An 18529-nucleotide genomic window follows, 5' to 3' on the forward strand; every position below is an offset into this window, starting at 1 on the left:
TTTTGTAGCATTTTTTGTGTTGATTTAATTGGCATGGAGTAGAAGGCATCAGGTAGTTTAATTTTTTTAGCTATGTCTTGGAGTGAACAAAACTTTTAAATGTGGTGCTTCTACTGGTGCTCATCCTGATCAAAGCTCTGCTGGCAGCAAACCCACAGCTTGATGGGAACACTCTGTCAGACTCAGCAGGGCCATATTGGTTACCCCTTCTCATGTGGCTGTTCCTGGCCATGGTGCTGCAGTGACAGGATGAAATTGGAGCAGTTGTTCTCTCCTGCACCTGGGCCTCTGCATATTCTGTTTATTGCAGGTAGTATGTACAGTGACTGGAATAAGTGAAAATGCATTTACAGAAATGTGGGAGAAGTGAATTTTCTCATGAAATGTAGAAACTGAGTGCCATAAATGACACCTGTAAATTGAAACCAAAAAATTTGGAGGTATTTGGATGAGCAGTCCATAGAGTGGATTGTGATAAGCTTTCTCTTCTGTCTGTACAGATTGGTGTGTTCATAAGATGATGATAGGAAACTTCCATCAGATTTATTTAAATTGAGAGGATTGATACAGAGTTCCACAGTACTGTCACAAAGTGGGTGGAAAGTAAGTTACAATGGTCATGAATATTTTCCATGTGAAAAACATCTTCATACATGCTAATTAAACAGAAGTATGGAGAGAATAGTGTATGGAACAGGAACATCATTCTAATGTTACATACTCTTGCATGATGAAAATGGTAAACTTGAGCATTACAGTGTTGCTTACCTGGAGCCAGAATAAGGAGAAAAGAAGAACTGCTGTGTTTACTCACACATGCATCAAACCTTGAGTGTCAGGCTCTGCTTTAAGTGGCACTACAGAAAACATGCAAAGAAGGCAGCAGCAGAGACAGAAGATATTCTTACTCCTCTGATACAGGTTAATTAATTTTGGTGTTTTTTTAATAATGTGGCAGAAGCTAATAGACAAGAACTTACTGCCCCACTCAGTGTGTCATTACAGAATGTCAGACCTCCTTCCCAGGGCTGACATCCTCTTGGTTTGCTTTAACTACCTAACAGATCTCAGGAAGATGGAATGGGTTGGGAGGAAGGTGTGCTGTGAAGATCTCTACCTGTGAGTTTAAATACAAAAGTATGAATAACTGTGCACCCCCTAGCTGGGCTTGGAGTAGCTTGAGGTGTTTAATTCTCATGAGAGCAGAATGAAAATGTCCTGAGACTGGAAAGTGACATTCCACACTGATAACAGCTGAAAGAGTCACGGCAGTTCTCCAGCAACTTTTGTCTGAAGAGTTCTAGCATTTTGTATTTACATTTTGTATTTGACATGGGAGTTCTTTTCTTTACAAGAAAGGAAGAGCTGAGGCAGTGTGCATATGACCTAGAAGACCCCTTTGGTTGACTTCATGGTAAAATGCAAGCCAGTTGTGGCCTATGGCTTTTCTTCATGGGAGCAGGGAAGGAGGTGGCCTCAGCCCTCATGTGGTCTCAGCCCTCCTCCATGAGCAGGTTGGTTTGCACGATGGGCTGCTCCAGAGGAGAAGTTGGAGCAAGGTGATGATCTCTCTTGGCAGAGGCTGTGCAGAACTGCAGCCCCAGCAGCGCTCCCAGTTATGAGCAGGTCCCAGCCAGGAAAGTAACAGGCTGGGAGGAATTCGATATCTGTGCTGGTTGTTGAATTCCTCTTGTTCCCAGGCTGCAAACTGGATTCACAGCAGCACTTCCCAGCAGCACACAGGCTCTCCATGGAGAGGTATTCTTGCCTTTCTGGCACATGTTCCAGTGCTCCTCTGAACTGTGGCAAAGCTTGAGCTGTAAGGACCTTTTCTTTTAAGAAGAGAAACCTGAGGAGACTGATACTTCAGCTTGGGTTTCCCGGGAGGCAGGTACAGTCTGTTTGTCTGGTGCTGTGTGTATGAGCTTGTCTTTCCCCTTTTAATGCCTGTTTGGAACTGCTCTCTTGTTTCAGACAGTTCACAGGGAGAGATGATGGCTGATAGAACACTCTGTTTCTCTTAAGTCTTGCAAGAAATCAGACTTGGGATGTGAGGAAGACTGTGCTAGAGTTCTGGCAGGTGGAGGCTGCAGTGTGCATGTAGGAAGTAGGCTTGGTGCTTTTATTGCTCAGCGAATTGTTCAGATTTGTTGCAAATTAAAAGCTATTAAATAAAAAGCACTGATGGATGCAGCACAGGATGATTGCTGATGAGCTGTGGGGTTTGATTTTTGTGATTTTTTTTTATTGCCGCTTCAGTTTCCTTCTTTGTCAAAATTTACATCTGTCTCCCTTTGCTATTTTGTGGTGGAAGCTTTGATGAGCAAGTGAAGTAGGAGGACTGTTAAAAATTGCAATATATGTCTCTCTTGGGTGATTGTGTGCTGTGAGAAGAGGATCTCTTGAGAGACCACAGAACTGGGTATGTACACTTGCAAATGATATATAACCATTTCTGCTCACCAGAGACTCAAAATGAGAAAACGGTTTGAGAAAGGCAGAGTGGGTGCGTCAGCTGTTTTACTTTTCCCCTGTATGCAGGTAAATGGTCAAGCTCTCCCTGAGCACTGTTTGTTCAACAGCTAAAAAGAAAGCACTTCATGTCACTCCAAAGAGTAAATATCTGAAGTTATGGATTAACTAAGTTCCAGCAGAGCTCATGGAGGAAGAACAGATCACACTGATTCCCACTGAATAAAGCAGTAAGTGCTTCAAAAATATTATATCCTTTAAGATTTCCAAGTACAGCTTGCTTTAATGGAGCATGAAGCTTGAAAAAAATGTCCAGTGACAACAGGAGGGTGTCAGGACAGGCCAGAAGTGTTCTGGGACAGCTGCCGATGTATTAAAGGGAATAAGCAAACCAGTCTGGAGGGACCCTAGAGAACAACTGCTCCAGAGCTGGAGTCAGAGACAGGGCACAGCAGAGCATTCAGCAGAGAAGCAGCTTTCTGAAAAGCCAGTGTGTGAGCTGGCTGAGCTGGGTGGGTGGGAACAGTCTGCAGCAGGGTCTTGAGTCACTCGGCAATGTGCTCTTATTGACACCTGCCTTCTTCTCAGGTGACTCCTGCTGCAGGATGTGGAGGCTCCTCACTGTGGGGCTGCTGCTGGCTGCCTGCTCTTCCTGGGGCTGCTGCACCTCAAGTAAGCATTCTTTTGAGAGAGGGCCTTCAACCTTTCCCAGTCAGTGCAGTTTCATTTCCTGCTCCTGTGTTAGTCAGAGGGGGTGGCTGGAATCATTCCCATTATGGGGAGGTTGACTTCTTTAGCAGAGGTTGACAGACAGTGCTGGGGCCATGGCAGCTGCCTGGTTGGAGCCCTGCTGAGCCCCATGAGATGTCAGAGTCCCTCAGAGCAGAGGCTTGCTTCTGCAGCACAGCACAGACAGCACATGGTGTCTAGGGCAGCCTCTCTTGCTGCACTTGAGAGAGGCTCTTGCTCTCAAAAGTGTCCTTTGAGAAGCACCACTACAGTTTTCAGGCAGCTCTTTTCTCTGCTTCTGCTCTCACTTTTTTGCTTGCAGTATTTTATAGCAGTAGAGATGCAAACCAAGTGCTGAGAATCCAGAAGCGGTCAAACACTTTCTTGGAGGAGCTCAAGCCAGGCTCTGTGGAGCGTGAGTGTGTTGAAGAGGTCTGTGACTTTGAGGAGGCCAGTGAGATATTTGAAACCAGGGAAGCAACAGTAAGTTGTTTTTTTTTTAAGGGTAAGATAACTTAAGCCAATCAATAATTTTCTTAAAATATTACAATCCAGGGCACAGGAAGTCATGCTGTCAGTACTGAACACAGATCTTTTCTGACTCCGTGGGTGTAGGCATGGTTTTGAGTGTCACTGTCTTACAGTGATTGTCAAGTTACCCCTCTATAGGCCACAAGCATGTTCCACCTGACCCACCTGGTGAGGTTCAGGTCCTAGACAGTTAATTCCAATCCTTGCTTGACCCCCCTGGCTATTCTTGGTGCTACTAAGTTTTTCCCAGTCTTTCCCCTTTGTTCATTCACCAGTCCTGGCTGCTTTTCAGTGTATCTCCCAAGTGTCCCAGTTATGCCTGACAAACATTTCTCTTATCACTATGTTCTTTCTCTGCTTCTCCAAACTTCTGAATTGGATGCTATGTTTACTGTCTGCTGATTCCTGCCCCTTTCCACACTCAACTGTAGTGTTGGGTTGTATCCCCGTTGCTATTTTTAGCAGAGTAAGCTCAAAGCATAGGTTTACCCAGTCCTTGCTGTCCCTAGAGGAGAGAGGGGCTGCCCTTGGAATGCCCTTGTTTTGTCTAACTGGCCTCAAGTGACTTACCTGGCAGTAAGTGCCAAGAAAATAGCCTGCAAGCAGAGCAGGGGAGTCTTTGCTTAGTACAGAGAGTGCAGGGGGATCATTGGCTGGTTTTCTTGGTAGTAGTGCCAGTCACTACCCTGGCAAGAAGAATGAGACCAATGTTACTGACCCAAGTGCTGTGTCCTGTTGGCCAAGACCACAAAACACATAAAAGCCCTTGCTTGTTGAAAATGGTTTTCTCACTGTAATACAAGTTTTGTTTCTCCACAGCTAGATTTTTGGAGCAAGTATATAGGTAAGTAAAGACTTCCCTAATCACTTTGCTGTGCTTCCTCAGGAGTTACTAGTACTCAGCCTTCCTTCTGCCTTGTGTCATATACTAATTCAAATTCTCATTCTCTCTCATAAGGTGTGTGCAGAGGATGTTTTCCTGTTCTATCATACAAGCAACCTTCCTAAAACACTTGAGGTGCACCTGTACCTATCATCAGTCATCTTCCCAGGGTTAAGGAATTGGTGAAAAATGCTTTGATGCTCTAACCATGCCTGATGTGGTGCAGCAGTAACCTGCTGCTGCCCTGCCTGCTTCAGGCTTTACTCTTTCCTCCCCTTCTGCCCACTCCACTCACTCTGCAGATGTAATTGAGAGCCCACACGGATGGCCCAGTCTCTGGCCAAGTGCCACAGAGGTGTCACCATTAAGTGCCAGAAACATGGCTGGAACTTGGAATTCTGGAGAGGGTCTGTTTGTGTTGATGTTTGATCTGCGAGCTCTGTATGGTTCAGCGACTGAGTTTTCTTACCTCTGTTTCAGACGGAGATCAGTGTGAGCAACATCTTTGTTCCAACGGGATCTGCAAGGACAGTATTGGAAAATTTTCCTGCATCTGTAACAAAGGCTGGGAGGGGGTTTTGTGCAGTTATGGTAACACTGCATTCAATCTGCTATAAAATAACATCCTTTGTGATGGGGATCTCTGTGCGATAGGGATGGACACTTCAGTCATTGCACAGCATATTTTTTCTTTACTACTTTCTTTACTAATGTGATTTCTCTCATGCTTCTTAACGTGGTAAGAGGTTTATCTGTGCTTATCTAAAGCAAAATTAGCTTTGTATTGCCATAGGATAATTTTAGAGGCATGAGATTATCCAAATTTTGGACAATACTGGAAACAACTCTGTAAAGCAGGGGTTTACTTTAGAATTGTCAACACAGGGATTATGGTGAGGTTTTTAAATACAGGGGAAAACCCAATCCACTGCAAATATTTTATTACTGTGACAGTTCCTTCCTTGGACAAAAGCTGAATAGCATATTTAGGGATGAGCATTGTATGTCATGTATCATCAAAGGTTTTCACTGTGGGAGTTGGCACATAGTGACAGGGCATTTTCTGTTCTTCAGTCTTAATAGTAATCTGTTTCTTCAGTCTCCCCACTCCCTGATTCTGGACCTAGGTCTGTTTGCTGTCTAGGGGCCTGAGTGTCATTGAAGCCCACAGCTGTCATTCTAAATCCATTTACAGCTGTTACCCACTTGAAGCACGATGTCACTTTGCCACCTTACCTTTCTGTGGCTCTGAATTCCCAACTTCCCATCTCTCTTGCTCTTTGTTTTTCCCACAGAGGTCAAATACAGCAACTGTTCCATGGATAATGGGGGCTGTGAACATTTCTGCAGGGAGGAACCTGCTGAGCAGCATCGCTTGTGCAGCTGTGCATCGGGGTATCAGCTCAAGGATGACCACACCACGTGTGAGCCTGTAGGTAAGAGCAGGATCTTTGTAGTCCAGCTTTGATAGAGGATTATTCAGAATGATGTAAAAGAGTTTTAGGGGATATTTGTCTGCAGTACACTTTGTACTCATTTTCAAAACATCTATTCCATGAAGAGTAACTACATTTCCCAGCTCCATACCCACTTTATGGCCCTTTATCCATGTTTGCCTCATGGAGATATAGAGGGGAATCGGGAGACTGCTTCCTCTGCCAAGCACTAAGGGACTTCCATGAAGCCTCTGAACAATATTGCCTAGGTTAGACAGAGGAAGTCATCTAAAAAGAGGATTGGGTGACCTGGGCTTTGCTAGTGAATTCTCTGCATCTTCTGCAGTGGAGTTCCCCTGTGGAAGAATGAAGTTGGACTACACTGAAGGCAAAGCAGGCTTCAATATCCGGCTCATTGATGGAACAGTTGGAAGAAGGGGAGGCAGCCCTTGGCAGGTAAGGAGAAAGGGATTCTTTGCCACATATAATTCAGGCTCTTCCTGAACTGCTCTGCCTCCCTCTAGCTCCAGAAAGGCTCTTGTGTTGTTACTGGTAGTGTCATATGAAGTTAATATTCCCTTAGCTTTTTCAAAAGCATCCCAAAGGTTGGAGTAGCAAAAAAATAATTTCCTATCTGTGAGGATTCTTGACCTTGTTGCTATTACCAAGTTTTTGACCTAACTGTGCCAACACTGCCAAGAGAGAGGATGGTGATGGCACTCACCTGCTCTGTTGCTCCATCCTGGGGAACTCACGGTGTGCGATGTGCTTCAACTCTTGCAACAGCCTTCCAGTGGGAAGTGTTCTTCCTGCCCTTTCTTATAAGCCTTGTCTTTCATAAATTCAAGTTAGCAGACTTAATCAGCAAAATATGCCATGGCAGGTTGGCTTATTGCAAAGAAAAAGGAGACCTCACAGAGCTTACCATGAAACTAATGAATGCAAATAATTAGGGCCTGGTTCCCTTTGATATTAAAGGGCCTTTTACACCACAGTGTGAGAGCTGCAGCCTGAGATGATGCATGGTTTCTGGTGGGGAACACACCCCTCATTTGTGCTCTGTATTTCAAAGCTTTGAGTACAAAGTGCTTCTTTGCAGTGACCAGCATCACCCCATGCTGATTTGGATGAAGCCAGCCTCATTGAGGAAGGACATTCAAAACTTTTTTGTAGGTATTTCACAGAGACTCTATTTATAGAATTTTGTCCCCCTGTAGAGTTTTGGCTTCAGTGAATGTGACATGATTTGGTGCTTGATAAGTGTGGGTATTTGGCAGCACCTAAGAAGAATGAGTACAGTATTCTGTGAGCTGTGCTCCATGCAGTGACACACCTCCCTTCTCTTGTTTCAGATTATGCTGCAAAATACCAAAGGGATGTTTCTGTGTGGGGGTGTTCTCATCCACCCAGCTTGGGTCCTAACAGCAGCACACTGCCTTGAGGAAAACAAGGGGTTCAGAGTTAAACTTGGTATGGAAAATCACCTGTCCCTATGTTTTTTAAATATAAAATATGTTTATTTCCTAACATTTATCATCTCAGGGAAAAGACTGGCAGGTTCTGAAGACAAAAGTCCTTGGCTGTAGGAATGGTCTGTCTAGGCACTATTTAATATGCACCTTAGCTTAAAACAAAGTTTAGTAAAAATCTGATTTCATTTGAGCTATTTGAGCCTTACTCTGGAAGTGAGCTGATGTCTTCTGAGCACTGATGCTAGTCTGTAAAGTAGAAAGTCTTGATCTCTTTTGCTTGTGTGTTTCTGGTGGTGAAAGTATTTAAGATCATCCCAATACTGAAAAAAAGTCTTGATCCCTGAAGGAGAATGTCACAGAGTCTCTTCCTGCCTTTTCATGTATTTAAACACTGCAAAACTGGAAACCTGCATCTGAGTTTACACTCGGCTTTGGGAGAAGTCTCGGAGCAGCGCTCATGTGGCTTTTTAGGTTCTGGAATGGAAAGTTAGTTCTTGGAGTAGCTGAAGTTTTGGAAGATGGATTTGGGAATAACACAATATTCCTGTTTGTGGCTCTTGTTCCTGCATCACCAGCCTAAGAGCATCCAGAAATGTGTTCAGAACTCCAAGAAGGTGGACCAGATAGGTGGATGTAATGGTTCAATTCAGAATCATGTTTCTGCCTTCACAGTTTGTTTTTTTTTTTTGTTTGTGCCAGCAGCAAGATTATGATGATCCTTATTTTGTAGAAGGAATTTGATGTGTTTCCACAGCCTCTGGGTTCAGTACCTCCAGGTGTACATCTGGGATTTTTGGAATTTAGAACTCTGGGGATGAAACTCATGTCCTGTTGTAAATGTCCTGGTTTTGTGGTGTACTTGCTCTCCCAGCTTTGAATGCTGACTCCAGGAAGGTTGTTTTCCTCCTGAAGGTGACTCACATTGCACAGGTGTACTGAAACATGAACACCACAGGGCAATTTGGTTTCTCAGCTGATAACCAGAGCTCTAGAGGTCTATAGGTTTTCATGATTTTTGTAAATATGAAAAGTTTAGAGATTTGTCCATCTGTTAATAAACAGTTGTCCATGACATAAACAGTTGTATTACAAGAGAAGTAAAAACATGGAGTGCAGTCCTAATGCCCAGTGTAATCCAGATGCTTTGGTCTTCAGAGTAAAGGAAGCTTTGACAGCATCTGTCATCTTGTTTCCTCTTCCAGGTAAATTCCGTTTCCGTCCTGAGGCAGATGAGCAGACCATTAGGATTGATAAATGGGTGATCCATGAAAATTACACCAAGAAGACCTCAGATAATGACATAGCCATGCTGCACTTGGCTGAGCATGTGATGTATTACAAATACGCGCTCCCGATCTGCCTTCCCACCCGCAACCTGGCGGAGCAGGAGCTGATGAGGAGCGGGAAGCAGGTGGTGGTGTCGGGCTGGGGCAGCATGAGCGAGGATAACCAGAGCTACGCTGCTCTGCTCAGGTACATTGAAATCCCCATCGTGCCCCACAACGAGTGTGCCCAGGCCATGAGCTTCCACATCTCTGAGAACATGCTGTGTGCTGGGAGCCTGGGGGACAGGAAAGATTCCTGCCGTGGGGACAGTGGAGGCCCTATGTTCACTAGATATAAGAATACTTGGTTTTTGGTAGGGCTGGTAAGCTGGGGTGAAGGCTGTGGAAGAAAGGAGAATTTTGGAGTCTACACCAAAGTTAGTCAGTACCTTGAGTGGATCCAGCACCACATAGATACGTCAGCTCCTTTGAAGGGTTGATTCTGATCCAGAGTCTGGAATGCTGTGACTCTATGCTAGTGGCAGTATGCATTATAATGTACTGTCACATCTTCTGTATTAAATATTGAGTATGTGCTAACCTTGTGTGCTGTTTTCTTTGGTATCTATTTTCTTTTTCCTCCTTTTTTTATTGTTTACATTGGTTTGTTGCAGGTTATGTTGTTTATTTGTGGCATGGTCCTACTTCGGCCTTACAGGCAAGAAAATGTCCTCTGTTAGCTGAGATGCTGTACATACAGCATTGTAGAAAATAAGGTTGTCCATGGTCAGACAACTCTGTCTTTGAAATAAAAATGTCAGTTGTGTAAAGTGTCTGAACTGGTTGGGGTAGAGACAGGAGGGGACACAGAAAAGTGTTTTGCAAATAACCCTAGAGATGCAGTTCTTTAATTTCAGCTGTACTGCAAGGTAGTACCCACAGTAACTGCTTTGGTTTGCTTGGTATTTGTATAATTTTTCTTTCAACCCAGTGAAATTTTTATTCCATCATTACTACCTCCAGTTCTTCACACCTTACTCCAGTGTTCACAGATTATTGATTCAGCAGGTTACTGGAACTTACCTGTATTTTCCATTCTTTGCACACTTGACAGATTTTACCCTGCCAAACTTCCTTAAAAGAGAATGGGAACTCTCTTTAGTGTTATTCCAAAAACCCAAACGAACAAACAAGCACCAAAACCAAACAAAAACCCCAAACAAAACAAAACCCACTTTTAATTCCAAGCTTTTGCAGGCTCTATTTATCATGAAGTCTGTAATTCTCTTCTAATTAACAAGCAAGCAAACACTTCTCTTCATTCCTGTTCTGCGGGTGCAGTGGGCTGCAGACTGTGTTGGTACTGCCAATGCTTTTACTGATAAAGACATGTTTGCTTGTATAAACATATGTCTGTGTTTATATCAGTAAACAAAATAAAGACATACAGCATCAATAAGTCCATAGGAACTAGCAATAGTCCAAGTGAAGTTTAATATCACAATTTATACTTGTTTCTAATCTTAGTACTTGAGACTTGTTAAACATAATTAATCTTGTAGAAAGAAAATCTGTTTCTGCTGTAGTGGTGTTTCCAGCATCTTGATGGGCTTGGATGCATGTTTGGATCAGTGAAGAACTTCAGTCTGCTCTTGTGAGGAGATTGTTAAACAAAAAAACCCCAGGTATAATGAAATTTTATTAGAGTTTGTAAGAAATTTAATACGATATTAGCAAGGAGGCTTAAATACCTCTTAAATTTGTTCTCTCAGAAGCTGCCTCTGTGCCTATTACCCAAGTGAGGATTTCGAGTCATGCACTGAAGAAGTACCAGTCAAGCCAAGGGCTTCTGTGTCACTTGCTGGCTCTGTTGCTCTCCTCTCCTCCTCTTTTTGCCTTGGGACAGGATTTGGGGATGGACAAGTGTTAATAATGCTTTGAACAGCAGCCTTCCCTCCAGGCCTGCATGGGGATGAGGGAACCTGTAACACTGACTTGCACAAATGTGTTCAAAGCCAGTAAGACACAGGTCTGAGTAATGGCAGAAAGTGTAATGTTGAAGTGGCTGTGACTCTGACAGGGCAGTATTTGCTTGCCTGCAGGTGACTGCTGTGAATCCTCCTGCACACTCCCAGCTCTGCATATTTCAGCAGAGGTTTACAAAGCAGCTTGTGTATTTTCCAAGTGGGTTGGTTTTACCTGCTGGAAGGTGATGGATTGTCAGAAATATGCTCTCAAAATGTCCATATTTTCCTGAATTAAATTGTTCCAAAAGGTGGCTTTTATTACTGAAGGATAGTTTTAAAAAGCTTTTGATTTTCTTTTTAATGCACCTGTATATATGTGTGGAAACACACATGCAATTTTCTTCTGATTTTGGTTTTCTAATGTGTTTCATAGAATCCAGGTTGTCTCTCCTCTGTCAATATTTGTGATGGGTTAATGATCAACCTCTTGACCTCATGGCTGTCCCTGGTGTATATCCAAATCTCTTTTCTGTCTTTCTCTAAAAAAAGAAAGAAAAAAGTGAGTATAACTGTATGATTCTGTGTAGGTGAACTCACTCTGGGTTCTGTGTTTTTGAAAACATGCTGCAGGAAGCAGAGGGGTATATGTGCTGTCAAATCCTGGTAAATCAGTCAGTGTGGGAAGGTAATGCCAAGAAATCCAAACTTCTGTCTTGTACCTGTGACTCCCAGGTATGTGGGGGTTGGTGCCTGGCTGGGGTTGGTGTGGATGATGTTACTTGCCAAGACCATCAGGAATTGCACAGTGGCTGCTGGAGCTCTTGGCTGGTTGTGTATCTGCCTTGGCACAAGAGCCAGCACAGCGGGGACTGAGCTGTGGCTGGGAGTGGCTCCTGCTCCTCTGGGGTCTGGCCCTGCACTCCTGTCCCAAGGCTTTTTCACTGGGACTCTGGCTCACACCCTGCAGAGGCTGGCTCAGCCTCTCTGCCTGTGAGGATGCCTACTGGGCTGGCTTGGAGAAACAAGGGACATGAGGTCAGACTGAAGTGGGGAGATTCTGATTTCTTTGTCCCTGCTCTTGTCCTCTTGCTTCTACTTCATCTTTGTCGCCGGCTGGTTTCATGACAACAGACTAATTTGATTCTTCTTTTCCCTCTGAAGGAAGTCAGAGTATTCTGAATCTCACTGACATGGAGAGCAGCTCCTTACTTGGCATATTTCTTCTGCTGATGTGCTATATCAACAGCATCTGCCTGCTTTCATATTCAGGTAGTACTTCTGAGTTATCTTTTTGTGTTACTGTGGTAACTGGAAATTTCAGCATTTAAACTAAAACTACATTCCTCACACAAAGTTGGGTGGGTTGAAGAAACACCTTCTGAAATGCACAACAAAAAAATACTATTAATATATATATTGAGGAGAAATCAGCCTTTCTTAGCTTTCTACTTAGCCCACTCTCCTGTTGAAACATATTCTCCTTGTGATATTGAATCCAAAATCATAATGATTTTTGTATGGCAAAGACTTCAGTTTGGGAACCTAAAACAAGGTGCTCTCAACGTGTGTCTACTTAGTGTAGGCAAATCCTCTGAGGTGACCCCAGAGCACAAGGGGTGGTGAAAGGAAATTTCACTCATGTACATTGAAGACATTTTCTCTGTTACCAGACAGCAGGATCTGTCTAAAGCCTTTCCCCATTAGGAATTTTTGTGGACTGTTATTAATTGCCTAGAAATGAGGCAAATTAATATAAGTCTAGAATTTCAGGCATTGCTGTAGATACTGTTCCTGCAACTACAAAGAAATGTGTGTTTTCACAGTCCATCTCAAAAGTGGGTTCTTTGTCCAGGGGCACTGCCCCATGACTTGGAAAATGGAGCACTGCTAAATGCACTGCTGTGTAGATTTTTGTGGGCTTTGTTGGGAGTACAGCCTCAGCTTTCACCTTGGAACACTGGTAGCAGCACCCACTCCCAGCATCTGCTGGGTGGGCTTTGGCTATTGGGCCACACTTCTGGAGATGTAACAAAAAGGCAAAAACCTTCAGAAGCAGCAGGGGGTGTGTGGGCAGGACCTTATGGCCATATTGCATCTTTTAGCCATTCCTCTCTTAATTTACTGAGAGCAGTAGCTTCAGCCATTGCAGGACGAGGACAGGTCATATAGTGAACTATATGTAAAACGGAACATTTACATACATTTAGAACTAAATGTAAAACTGACATTTCAATATTTCTCTTAATGGAGGATTGGTGTCTGTCTTCTTGTGGCCATGATAGCACCTGGAAAACTCTGGGTCTCCATTACCAAATATCATACTAATAATTGCTGGAAATCAAGATGGTTAAGCAGAAAAATATAACCATCCTCCACAGAAGAAGCTGCAATACTCAAGAGTCTTGTGGAATAAAATACTATTTCTGCACTTACCTACAGGTCTCAGTAGTGGCTCTTTTGATTAATTGAAAGAAAGCTTAAACTACTGGTATCTTTTGCTGGAACACAGGCTAATTTTATTGTCCTTTGGTTTGTGTAAATTTCCACTCCCCCTATTTATACCACTCTACTGAATACCTATTTTACTGTGACTGTAACAATGCTGCTGCTTGGTCTTCCTCTACCAAAGTGTTCAATTTTGCTCTTCTAGTGTTTATGAGAAAAGACAAAGCCCATGAGATGCTGTGAGTCCATAAATGTGCCAACCACTTCCTAGAAGAGATTTGTCAAGGGAACCTGGAGAGAGAATACAATGAGGAAAAATGTTCGTTTGGAGAGGCTAAAGAGATCTTCCATTCACAGGACAAAACAGTGAGAAACCTGATTTTAGGAGAAATAGAGGGAAGTTAGCAGTGAGGTATAAATAATCCTCTTCTGAGGTGTAAATAAAACTGGTTGTTAAGGCAGTGAGGAAGGGAGCGCTGGGCTTGCATTCTGTCCTGAAGAGGGCCTGGGCAGGCTGCTCCTGGCTGATGCTACTGACTCAGAGAAGGCACAGCCATGGGCCGTGTCTGGGCAATCAGCTCTGCACACTCAGTTGGTGGCCAACGGGCTGCTGAACATCACAGTGTCAGAGTTGTTCCTGGGCTCTTCCTGCGAGGTTGAGTACCATCTTTGGACAGGAAAAGCACTGTGTTGAGTTCAACATGACATATCCTAAGCTCAAGTCTTTGTTTCTGTCATTCTTCCCTCCAGCTCCATTTCCCTGTGGCCTGATCAAAGCCAGGAGGGCTCTGGAGGAACAGCAGCTGGGGCTGAAATGGCTCTGCAGGGGCCCATGGGCACATGGGGATGTTGTGCCCAAGTGGAATGGGAGCACAGAGGGCACAGTTACAACAGAAGCCACTATGGGACAGTACTGCAGGGCAAGAGCTGCCTGTCCCTGAGCACTGTGAAGCAGTGGAGGAGAACACCAGGCCTGGTGCTCAGGGTGAGCTGAGCCAGGGCCCTGCAGGGCAGAACGAGACCCCAGCACCTGCAGCCAGGAGGGAAGGAGCAGTGGGAAATGAAACGGGGCAACACCAGGGATGGGAGGGCTGGGGCCAGAATGGAATGGGGGCTGTTCAGACTGGGAATGAGGCACTGCATCAGGGCAGTGACTGGGGAGATGTTTTGGACAAGCCTCAGCCCACCCTTTAAACCACCCAGACAAACATCAGCTCTGCTTTGGAGCAGTTATGACTGCAGGGTAACGGGAGGAGCACTGTCATTGTGGACATTGCCCCTGGCAGGTAATACTTTACTTCCAGTCTCACCATAAACACCACACCTAAATGCTTTCTTTATCATCACTGGGTCTGTCAGGAGGAGCAGAGTTCATCAAGCCATTATAAAGTTGTTTTTTCAGGTTGAGAGCAATGGAACCACACATATATCTCAGTCTTATGATGGGCTTTTTGATAATAGGGACCTTAAATACCTCTATCATTCTTTTCCTATCTTGCTTTTGGATTGGAATGTTAATACCCTCTCTATAAGTCAGATCATCAGTGCTTTAATGGGTTGTGTCTGGATGTCCTTGGGGAAAAGCCAAACTTCTCCTCCTTTTGGAAGGCTGGTAATTTTCACAAGGTAAGTTCCATGGCCAGGTAAGGTTCCTTAGAATGCTGAGCATGGTAAGGGAGATAAAACTGAGGGCTCAAAGGTGAAGGCAAGTGCATGTGGCAAACAGGGACAACTAAAGTGTTTGTTTCCATTGTTTTATTTTGGATTTTAAATCATGGGTTTGGGCATTTTTTGTTCATGTCCTTATTTGTTACTAATTTTCACTCTATTGTCTCTGGTCAGTGTCTTAGTGCTGTGGGGATTTGTGCACAGGAATTCTGATCTAAAAAACCCTCATGTTACCCTCAGTCTGTTTTACTGCTGTCATACAAATGGATTGCCCAATTCCACAGGTCAGGAGGTATTTACATGTAGAAAAAGCCAAGGCTGAGCCTGGGTAGACTCTGCATTCATTGTGCACTTTGACAAGTAAAGATGTCACTATTAGCCAATTTTAGGGGTTTCCACTATCTAGCCTGAATCTGGCTTGGTAGATGGGAATGTTGTTTGAATGCTGCCCAACCTGTACATTTTCTTCCAACCTGTACATTTTCTTCTTGAAATGAAGTGTTATCAGCAAAGAAGTTGAGGAAGTGTTAAATCTTCATTGCAGCTGGCAACTTGTAATTTAATCTTGTGTATATCTATATCTCTATATATATATTCTATTTGTTTAAAGAGTTTTGCATTCTAGTTCTTCATAACCTAAGACAGCATTTTCTGGTAATTGTTCTTTGCAGTTTCTATCAGTGTTTCTTTCACTGTTTATTTCTAGCACTACTGAAGAGAATTAAAAACAACAATAGTATATAGAATTAAGTCAAAATGGGTCATGTAAATCTCTAGGAGCTGGACCATGGTAGGAGGCCAGAGTGTGTCATACTCCTTTCCACTCTTTGATTTTTAACTTCACTGGAGGCACAGAGTACCAACATGTATGCTTTTACTTCAGTTTAACACATGAATTAACAGGTCTGGGAAGTTAATTGAGGAGATGCTGAGGCAGTGATGGAGCTTATAACTTTGAACAGACAACACAGACATCAAAGACAGAGCAGTATGTTTTAACTTGTCCATTTGCTACTGTGCAAATTTTTATTACAAATTTTGTTATAGGAGTCCCAAAGAACTACACCTTGTGTTTCTGTTCCCAGCCCCCAAAACTTTTCAAACCACACGAATAAAAACTTTCAAACCACAGTCATACTTGTCCCTTCTGAAGAATGCTAGCCACTGCAGCAGGCAATTTATTTGTCAAGATTAGTGATTTAAAATAGTCTGTTCTCTTGTCCCAGCACTTGAATCATTTTACTGATTTCACCGCACCTGTGCTTGGTGTGCTGGTCATTCCCACCAGCCGTGTTCCTTCTGCAGGGCCGGGCCCGCAGCCGTCCCGCCCCGCTGCCGGGTTGTGCCTGTCCCGAGCCGCAGGTGCTGCTCGGGAGCGGGCGGGCCATTGTGTGCGGCGGGAGCCCCTCGGCCGGGCGGGCTGCGCAGGGCCGGACAGCGCCCAGCACGGGCACCTGGCTGAGCACGGGAGCTGTGACCGCGGCTGTGCTTTGTGGCACACAGCAAGGCAGCGCTCACACAGGCCCAGCCGCTCTGGGGTTCAGGGAGCACCTCATGGCCTTGGCACCGTGCTGAGGGGCTCCCTTTTGTTTTCACTGAGAACCTACGAGCGCACACGCACACACACACGCAACCATGGACAGGCTCCTCACCGACAGCACGCACAGCGCGGCCGCAGCCGATGCCTGTATGGGAGACACCGGGGGCCCTTCCGTTGTTTCTGGGCATTGTCAGCCGGGGCTGGGGTAAGGGCTGTGCCAAGCAAGGGAAATAGGGTGTATACACCAGAGTATCCAACTACATCCCCTGGATGAAAGAGGTGGTTGAATGCTTAGCACATTCAGAAAACTTTTCCATTGACTTTTATTAATACCACCTCTAAGAACAGGATCAATTCTATTATTACAGTGTTTCAATCTATGACACTATGCCTGCTCCCATCCATAATGGTGTAAAATCAACTTACCCTCCAAGAAGTTCTGAAATGCATAAAGTGCTCATTTAAGTACTGCTGAGTAAGTATAATAAAGAACCATCTGCAAGTAACAAAGGCAGAGATAACTCCTCTTAATGTGAATCAGGAAGATTGTTTTGCTTTAGAGAAAGAAAGCACCTTCCATGTCTCAAGCCTGTGTTCCTACAGGCCCACAGCCCTGTGTGCATTCAGTGCCCACGGAAGGAAAAGCAGTTATGGCAACAGTGTCCATCACAAGACAATGAACACAGGGAGGGAGTGCTGAAGTTCTGGCACCAAGTACAACCTCGAGTACAAATCAGTTACAGATTTGTATTTCCAAATCTCTATTTGTATACAAATTTGTACTACAGGTCACAATTACAGATGCTTTCCAATACAAAAACCAATGTCTGTATGGAATAGTGTATAAACCAAGCAGGAACTGACCTAGCTGCAGGAGGATAGGATTTTATAGCAGGAATCTGAACAGCTGATCTTTGTGTTTCATGTTCAAAGTTTTGAGTTTATGACCTTTCTTACAATTGACTATGAAGTTATAATTACAAACCCCCAGCACTTGTGACAGTCCATTCTTACCATTCCACGACAGAATCTTTGTTTTCCTCAGAGAATAAGTAGTGCTGAGCTATTATGAATAATTTTGACTGGAATAATTTGTATTAGATCTTGCACGAGCACCAGGTTCAGTACTTCAGGGAAATGCCTCTTCTGATGTAGAAGTAGCCCCCAGCAACCCCCAAAACAGTAGGACCAGACTCTAGCACCAGAACTACAAAAAGAGTTGGGGGATGAAAAAAAGAATCCCTTCCAACCCCTGAACCTTCCAGGCCAAACAGACTCTGGCTCTGAACTGCTCAACACAGTTGAGTAATTCTTCAGTGTTTCATCTCCCACTATGGCAGTAAAGAATGTCCTGACTTTCAAGAAACTAATTAAAATTAAAAAAAACCCCAAACCCTAAGCCCCTGGAGGGCTCAGCATACTAAAAACACACCCTGAGGTGGTTACTGCATTATACACATACCTGGAGAAAGCAGGAGCAGACTATTAGTAGCCCAGCCAGCACAGGTGCTCTCCCTCAGCACAGGTGCTCCCCTTGCTTCAAGCTGTTGTCCCGGCACACAGGTCTATGTTACTCTGTCATTCCCTCCACTCTCACAGGGGCAACTTCAACAAACTTGCAATCTCTCCACTGGTGCCAGCAGTAATGCAGCCAACACCAGGAGCCACAGAATTACAGAATACTTATTACAGAGACTGCTCCTCCAGTACAAAGGTGATTTTTCTTAATGAAAAAATGCCAACTGCCAATTACCTGTGCAAGCGGGGACCTCTTCTTAGAGTCAAGCTCAGCAGAGACAGCGATTTTCAGAGGTAGAGGCAAGGAAGCCACATCTTATTCTATTGTCAGTCTGTAGCAGCAGCAGCAAACAAACAGCAGTATGCCCCTTAAAAAAAGAATGTTCCTCTTCCCACTGGTAAAACAGACTTTTGCAAAGTCACTGGTAAGCCACAGTGACATTTTAGCTGGAAGGTGCTGGAATTTTTAGTGGTTAATCTGCTGGCTTTCTCCCAGACTTTACATTATTCTTCATGAAAAGAAAATCCTTCGCACAGAACATGATCAATACTGCTAAATCAAAGGCAATAGATGCAGATCTCCAAAGACATAACAACTGATTA

General features: G+C 44.1%; 1 protein-coding gene across 1 annotated transcript; it reads left to right on the plus strand.

The window, feature by feature from the left end:
- The first annotated feature begins 51 nt into the window (after window positions 1-51).
- PROC (protein C, inactivator of coagulation factors Va and VIIIa) lies at window positions 52-9388 on the plus strand. The gene is made up of 9 exons (XM_002197389.5): window positions 52-2702; window positions 3061-3144; window positions 3524-3684; window positions 4552-4576; window positions 5096-5206; window positions 5911-6051; window positions 6398-6507; window positions 7404-7521; window positions 8726-9388. Exons 2-9 carry the CDS (start codon window positions 3078-3080, stop codon window positions 9286-9288), a joined length of 1296 nt encoding a protein of 431 aa, XP_002197425.4. The 5' UTR covers window positions 52-2702; window positions 3061-3077; the 3' UTR covers window positions 9289-9388.
- Window positions 9389-18529: the final 9141 nt, after the last annotated feature.

Source organism: Taeniopygia guttata, chromosome 9, assembly GCF_048771995.1.
Source record: "Taeniopygia guttata chromosome 9, bTaeGut7.mat, whole genome shotgun sequence".
Taxonomy (NCBI): Eukaryota; Metazoa; Chordata; class Aves; order Passeriformes; family Estrildidae; genus Taeniopygia; species Taeniopygia guttata.

Excerpts from the sequence above, each read along its gene's own strand:
- PROC (XM_002197389.5), top strand. The coding sequence starts at position 3,078 with ATGTGGAGGCTCCTCACTGTGGGGCTGCTGCTGGCTGCCTGCTCTTCC. Across the intron at positions 4,577-5,095 it reads TTTTTGGAGCAAGTATATAG|ACGGAGATCAGTGTGAGCAA; the intron begins GTAAGTAAAGAC and ends CCTCTGTTTCAG. Across the intron at positions 6,052-6,397 it reads CACCACGTGTGAGCCTGTAG|TGGAGTTCCCCTGTGGAAGA; the intron begins GTAAGAGCAGGA and ends CATCTTCTGCAG.